Source organism: Littorina saxatilis, linkage group LG7 (genome assembly GCF_037325665.1).
Source record: "Littorina saxatilis isolate snail1 linkage group LG7, US_GU_Lsax_2.0, whole genome shotgun sequence".
NCBI lineage: Eukaryota > Metazoa > Mollusca > Gastropoda > Littorinimorpha > Littorinidae > Littorina > Littorina saxatilis.
In genome coordinates, this window is record NC_090251.1 from 48036867 (window position 1) to 48044673 (window position 7807).

The 7807-nt window shown below is 40.4% G+C and overlaps 1 protein-coding gene across 1 annotated transcript in view; it reads left to right on the plus strand.

Annotated features, from left to right (window-relative positions):
* The window catches only part of LOC138971659 (serine-rich adhesin for platelets-like), an 8325-nt gene extending 4954 nt beyond the window's left edge, over positions 1-3371 (plus strand). Inside the window, exons 5-6 of the mRNA XM_070344429.1 lie at positions 1142-1198; positions 2305-3371. Coding sequence (XP_070200530.1) covers positions 1142-1198; positions 2305-2336 — 89 coding nt within the window. The 3' untranslated portion in view covers positions 2337-3371. The remainder of the gene's footprint in view (positions 1-1141; positions 1199-2304) is intronic.
* The last annotated feature ends 4436 nt before the right edge of the window (positions 3372-7807 follow it).

Consider the following 7807-nt stretch of genomic DNA (forward strand, 5'->3'; position numbering starts at 1 on the left):
TTGTATGTCTGTGTGTCTGTCTGTCTGTCTGTCTGTCTTTTTTTCTTTCTTTCTTTATGTTTTCTGTGTTTGTTTGTTTGTTTCTTCTTTTTTTCTTTATTTTTCTTTCTTTCTTTCTTTCTTTCTTTCTTTCTTTCTTTAAATCGTTTAATTGTTTATCAATTCTTGATTTGTTGGGGAAAATCCTAATTTCTACGCTAGTTCAGGTCGTTATAAGGCTGTGCCTGTCATGAAACTAAATATCAGCAAATGCATCCGTTTCACCAGATTGTGAGGTGACCATAACCAATTCTGTGTAATAAGCGTCACTAAAACTGAAACAGATAGTTTGTCGCCTACCAATTTTTCAAAGGACATTGAGAGAAAAAAAAGGAACAAAATTCAAATAAGGATTAATCTGCCACGCGGCAGGTTCATGGAAAAAACACACAAAGAAACCCAGTTCTGTTTGCAGTTTTTAACTACCCATCCCTGCCCATATGATTACGATTCGGGTATGAATAGACTTAAAGAAATGAAAACTGGCTATGCAGTCTACTCTATTCTATACATCAAGCAGTTATTTCGGAATATGAAGTTTTACATTAACGTCGGACATAATTATAACGTTTTCAGTGTTGTAATTACCTGGGAAATCCCCTAGCATTTCGACAATTTGTCCTTGATCCGGGTGTGGGATTGTATACACTCGTGTTGCCCTTTAATTACAGTTTTATTAGCCTTACCTTCCCCCTTCCTCGGCATTCTCACCAGAGCTGTCGCATTTTGAAGCTCGAGGAAGTGATACCCGTTACTCCTTATGCTTTCTTTGTTTCTGTGCGTGCTTTTTTGCTTGTTAGACGGAAAAGTAGCATTTCAGTGAATACATGTTTCTCACAACATGGATTAAATTACAACTGAGTTTTATGGCCGATTTGTCGGCATCTTTTTACCACCTCCCCTTTTATTGAATAACATCTGAAGAAAACAGTTCTGCTGCTAACCGCAGTTAATTTTGTTTGCCAATTAAACGTTCTGTTAACTTCCTTTCAAAAAAGTTTGTTTGTTGTCTTTTGCTTTGTGTTATATAGCGTACAACAATGCAATGCAGTCTGTGATGTGATGTCTCCCTAAACTAATGATTCGCTATTGTCTCTTTCAGGAAACAAAGATGGCAGAATCGACGCTCAGGAGCTTGACTTGTACGAGCAATTAATTGGTAAGTTACTCTTAAATAATGATCCTGTCTATAACGCCCAGCTTTCTTATGCTGAGATACCTGCGGTGTGCGGCCTTCCCGAAAAGACGACACCTCACATGTGAAACGACACTCTCTGTTGTCCTTTTGTGTCCAACATCTTGACCAAAGTATAGCTTTCATGACAGGCCAACCGTAATGTACGGACCCTTTCTGTTGTCCATTGTGTCAGTTTATTACCTTGACCAAAGTATACCTGTCATGACAGGTCACCTGTAATGTACGGACACTTTCTGTTGTCCATTGTGTCAGTTTATTACCTTGACCAAAGTATAGCTATCATGACAGGCCAACCGTAATGTAGGGAACTCTCCGTTGTCTTATTATGTATATCACCTTGATCTCCGCATAATAGAATGATTGATTCTTTGAGTTATTGAATGCTTGAGTGATGGTGAGTGAGTGAATGAGTGAGTAAGTGATTGAGTGAGTGAGTGAGCCAGTGTGTGAGCAAGTGAGTGAGTCAAATCAAATCAAATTTTATTTTACGAGGGTTGTGGCATAAGCAATGAGTTATTGAGTGAGTGAGTGAGTGAGTGAGTGAGTGAGTGAATAAGTGAGTGATAAGTGAGCGAGTGTGTATGAGCGAATAAGTGAGTGAATGAGTGAGTAAATGAGTGCGTGAGTGAGCGAGTGTGTGAGAAAACACGTGAATGAGTGAGTGAGTGAGTAGTGAGAGAGCGAGTGTGTGTGAGTGTGTGTGTGTGAGCGAATTAGTAAACGAGTGAGCGAGTGTGTGAGTGAATAAGTAAGTGAGTGAGTGAATGAGTGAGTGTGTAAGTAAGTGAGCGAGTGTGTGAGTGAGTGAGTGAGTGAGTGAGTGAGTGAGTGAGTGAGTGAGCGAGCGAGCGAGCGAATGAGTGAATACGTGAGTGAGCAAGTCAGCCAGTCAGTAAGTCAGTAACTCAGTCAGTCAGTGGGTCAGTGACTCAGTCAGTCAGTCAGAATGTTAGTCGATCATAGCTGAGCGGGTGTGTAGTAAAACTAACTAAGTATTGCGCCCTTACCCCTGTGCTTTCTAATGTTTGACGGCTTGTTAACCTGTGGGCTTGTTCTTCTATTTGCAGAGGCTTACGAATTATGCAGAATGCTGGAGTAAATTTCAAGACACGACATCTATGATCCGTCAATCACCATGAACAAGCCGTCCACGTCAATGTCAAAATGACGAAATCCGGGCCCAGGTAGATTTTACCCAAACGTGCAATGATGTCAACTCTTATCCCGGAAGTTAAAAATACCCATTCTGGTTGGTCTTTTTTTTTTCTTTACAACCAAGCATCCTGAATGGTCGGTTTATCCTCATTCAAGGGAGGTTACTGTGTCACACGTACCCGGATCCTCTTTCAAGTTAGACAACTTTCGCTGGACTTTTCGAAAAGAGGATGGGTAGAGTGTGTGATGGGCGGGAAGTGGGGCATTTGTGAGGGATCAACCATCCATGACGACATAAGGATCACCACAATTCCACGGTGTTTGCTGAATAATCCATATTCGTTGTTTATTATGTTAGTTCCTTTTGGGAGCAGGACTAAAATGCGTTGTGAGGTTTTGCAATAGGATTGACCTTGAATGTATTTGATAATGCGTGGTTGTGTAGTGGTATGAGAGACAGAGAAAGAGAGAGAGAGAGAGAGAGAGAGAGAGAGAGAGAGAGAGAGAGAGAGAGAGAGAGAGAGAGAGAGAGAGAGAGAGAGAGAGAGAGAGAGAGAGAGAGAGTTATCAATTGAGCTTTACACTTCGATATCTGTGTGCATAATTATTGTGATCAAGTGTTTGTGACTCTTATTTTCTATATTGACAATCAATATGCATACTTATTGTGAGACACTGTTTTATTTTATTGATTCAATTTATAAATCCTGGTAATACCTAATGAGGAGAATTCTACACTCTCATTTGACCTCTTGTTTTGCAAACCGTGATGCATGTTTATTTGTTTACAGTTTACCTAAAGTTGAATTTTGTTGTTTGACTTCTTGTTTGTTGTCTGACTGTTTGTTGTCGATGTGATCGTACTGTGTTTAATTTATTATATTGTTTTTGTGAAGAAAGAAATGTGATCTGGAAATGCTTTTGAGGATTTAAATCTCAATATTTGCTTGTAAAGTGTGAATAAAATTTTACACAAATGTAACGTTACCAGAGGTTAGGTGTGTGTGCGTGCGTGTGTGTGTGTGTGTGTGTGTGTGTGTGTGTGTGTGTGTGTGTGCGTGTGTGTGTGTGTGTGTGTGTGTGTGTGTGTGTGTGGTCGGGTGGGTGTTTGTGTGGGTGGGTGGGTGTCTGAGTGTGTCCGCGTGCGTTTGAGTGTGTCTGTGTGTGTCTGTGTGTTTATGTGTCTGTGTGTTTCTGTGTCTGTGCCTGTGTTCTTTTCTTGAGACACTCTTCAGTATCTGACCGAAAGAAAAACTTCAGAATCTCTTCACATGTCATTGAAAGTTAATGGAACGGACACTAAAAAGAAAAGATAAAGAATAACTGAAATAATTGGATAGAAACAGAAAAGGGAACGAATCAGGTAACGCATTAAAAGGCAACTAAACATGTATTAATGTGAAAACAAATACATACATGCATACATAGATACAGGTATCAATAAATCAATTAATAAACAGACCAATAAATATATACACGAAACATCAATACATAAAATACACACGTACATATAAAAGTGAACAACACAGACTGCTATTCACCAAAAAAAGGAGGAAAGACTGACTGCAATGGCAAAACCTATCGGCTGTCATTATCTGTTTTTATCTTTAAAGATCTGGATATTTCCGAAAATTCATTGCCAACAGAGAATGGAGATTCACCTGTATTATAACCAGTCACGTATTCAAAACACCCATTAGTATATCAAAGGGGCGGGAACTCGGGGGTAACCTACACTAATGGATATGAAGTAAGTAATTGTTTATTCTAAGTAGGTCACAACTGTATACATGAACACAAAGCTATGAGTAGTATTCGTTCCTGCATCCGCTTTCTCCGCAGAAGGGGAAGCAATTTGTTGAGTCATTACAGCCCCGAGGTGGTTTGTTTTCCCCTTGTGTGTGTGTGTGTATGTCTGTGTGTGTGTGTGTGTGTGAGTGTGGGTGTGTGTGTATGTGTGCGTGCGTGTGTGTGTGTGTATGTGTGTGTGGGTGTGTGTGTGTGTGTGTGTGTGTATGTGTGTGTTTGCGTGCGTGTGTGTGAGTGTGTATGTGTGTGCCTGTGTGTGTGTGTGTGTATGTGTGCGTGCGTGTATGTGTGCGTGCGTGCGTGCGTGCGTGCGTGCGTGCGTTCGTGCGTGTGTGTGAGAGTTCGTGTGTGTACGTGTGTGTGTGCGTGCGTGCGTGTATGTGTGTGTGTGTGTGTGTGCGTGCGTGTGTGTGTGTGGGTGTGTGTGTATGTGTGCGTGCGTGCGTGCGTGTGTGTGTGTGAGAGTTCGTGTGTGTACGTGTGTGTGTGTGTGCGTGCGTGCGTGAGTGTGTGTATGTGTACGTGCGTGCGTTCGTGCGTGCGTGTGTGTGTGTGTGTGTGTGTGTGCGTGTGTGTGTGTGTGTGTGTGTGTGTGTGTGTGTGTGTGTGTGTGTGTGTGTGTGTGTGAGAGTTCGTGTGTGTACGAGTGAGTGTGCGTGCGTGCGTGTAATGGTGGTGATGGTGTGGAGTGTGAGGATTCTGGTGTTAGTCGGTGTTTTAGTTGTTGTTAATTGTTTATCAAAGAGATACACCTCTTCTTTTGAACTTCCCACATGTGCACACTGCGGAGATGTTATAATGCAGCTAACTTCGATATTTGTGTTGGTGTTGTTGTTGTTGTTGTTGTTGTTGTTGTTGTTGTTGTTGTTGTTGTTGTTGTTGTTCTTCTTCTTCTTCTTCTTCTTCTTCTTCTTCTTTTCTTCTTTTTACATTTAGTCAAGTTTTGACTAAATGTTTTAACATAGAGGGGGGAATCGAGACGAGGGTCGTGGTGTATGTGTGTGTGTGTGTGTGTGTGTGTGTGTGTGTGTGTATGTGTGTGTGTGTGTCTGTGCGTGTGTGTGTGTGTGTGTGTAGAGCGATTCAGACCAAACTACTGGACCGATCTTTATGGAATTTTACATGAGAGTTCCTGGGAATGATATCCCCGGATATGTTTTTCTTTTTTTCGATACCTTTGATGACGTCATATCCGTTTTTTTGTAAACGTTGAGGAGGCACTGTCACACCCTCATTTTTCAATCAAATTGATTGACATTTTGGCCAAGCAATCTTCGACGAAGGCCGGGGTTTGGTATTGCATTTCAGCTTGGTGGCTTTAAAACTAATGAGTGAGTTTGGTCTTCAAAAATCGGAAACTTGTAATTAAAATTATTTTTTTATTAAACGATCCAAAAACAATTTCATCTTATTCTTCGTCATTTTCTGATTCCAAAAGCATATACATATGTTATATTTGGATTAAAAACAAGCTCTGAAAATTAAAAATATAAAAATTATGATCAAAATTAAATTTCCGAAATCGTTTTAAAAACTATTTCGTCTTATTCCTTGTCGGTTCCTGATTCCAAAAACATATAGATATGCTATGTTTGGATTAAAAACACGCTCAGAAAGTTAAAACGAAGCTAGGAGAGGTACAGTAAAGCGTGCTTTGAAGTACAGCGCAATCGCCACCGCGCCAAACAAGGCTCGTCACTTTCACTGCCTTTTGCACTAGCGGCGGACTACGTTCAGTTTCATTCTGTGAGTTCCACAGCTTGACTAAATGTAGTAATTTCGCCTTACGCGACTTGTTTTTCTTGTTCTTGATGTTCTTGTTCTTGTTCTTGTTGTTCTTGTTCTTCGTCTTCGTCTTCTTCTTCTTCTTCTTCTTCTTCTTCTTCTTCTTCTTCTTCTTCTTCTTCTTCTTCTTCTTCTTCTTCTTCTTCTTCTTCTTCTTCTTTTTACATTTAGTCAAGTTTTGACTAAATGTTTTAACATAGATGGGGGAAATCAAGACGAGGGTCGTGGTGTATGTGTGTGTGTATGTGTGTGTGTGTGTGTGTGTGTGTGTCTGTGTCTGTGTGTGTGTCTGTGTCTGTGTCTGTGTGTGTGTGTAGAGCGATTCAGACTAAACTACTGGGCCGATCTTTATGAAATTTGACATGAGAGTTCCTGGGTATGATATCCCCGGACCTGTTTTTCTTTTTTTCGATAAATACCTTTGATGACGTCATATCCGGCTTTTTGTAAAAGTTGAGGCGGCACTGTCACACCCTCATTTTTCAATTAAATTAATTGAAATGTTGGCAAATCAATCTTCGACGAAGGCCGGGGTTTGGTATTGCATTTCAGCTTGGTGGCTTAAAAACTAATGAGTGAGTTTGGTCATTAAAAATCGGAAACTTGTAATTAAAATTATTTTTTTATTAAACGATCCAAAAACAATTTCATCTTATTCTTCGTCATTTTCTGATTCCAAAAACATATAAATATGTTATATTTGGATTAAAAACAAGCTCTGAAAATTAAAAATATAAAAATTATGATCAAAATTAATTTTCCGAAATCGATTTAAAAACAATTTCATCTTATTCCTTGTCGGTTCCTGATTCTAAAAACATATAGATATGATATGTTTGGATTAAATACACGCTCAGAAAGTTAAAACGAAGAGAGGTACAGTAAAGCGTGCTATGAAGTACAGCGCAACCGCTACCGCGCCAAACAGGCTCGTAACTTTCACTGCCTTTTGCACTAGCGGCGGACTACGTTCAGTTTCATTCTGTGAGTTCCACAGCTTGACTAAATGTAGTAATTTCGCCTTACGCGACTTGTTCTTCTTGTTTCTGTTCTTGTTCTTGTTCTTCTCCGTCTTCTTCTTCTTCTTCTTCTTCTTCTTCTTCTTCTTCTTCTTCTTCTTCTTCTTCTTCTTCTTCTTCTTCTTCTTGTCCTTCTCCTTCTTCTTTCTGTACGCTCCCATGCATGTTACTGCGTATTCTCTCCAATGTTTCTTTAACCCACCGACAACTCTAACAGGATGACACGATCTTTTCGTCGAGTACTTGGTCTATGCCTGCGTGAACAGGGTGGCCGAGTGGTAACGCACTTGCGCTCGGAAGCGAGAGGTTGCGAGTTCGACCCTGGGTCAGGGCGTTAGCAATTTTCTCCCCCCTTTCCTAACCTAGGTGGTGGGTTCAAGTGCTAATCTTTCGGATGAGACGAAAACCCGAAAACCCGAGGTCCCTTCGTGTTCACTACATTGGGGTTTGCACGTTAAAGATCCCACGATTGACAAAAGGGTCTTTCCTGGCAAAATTGTATAGGCATAGATAAAAATGTCCACCAAAATACCCGTGTTACTTGGAATAATAGGCCGTGAAAAGTAGGATATGCGCCGAAATGGCTGCGATCTGCTGGCCGATGTGAATGCGTGATGTATTGTGTAAACAAATTCCATCTCACACGGCAAAAATAAATCCCTGCGCCTTGAATATGTGCGCGATATAAATTGCATAAAATAAAAAAATAAAAAATTAAAAAAATAAATCCCTGCGCTTAGAACTGTACCCACGGAATACGCGCGATATATAAGCCTCATATTGATTGATTGATTGATTGAAC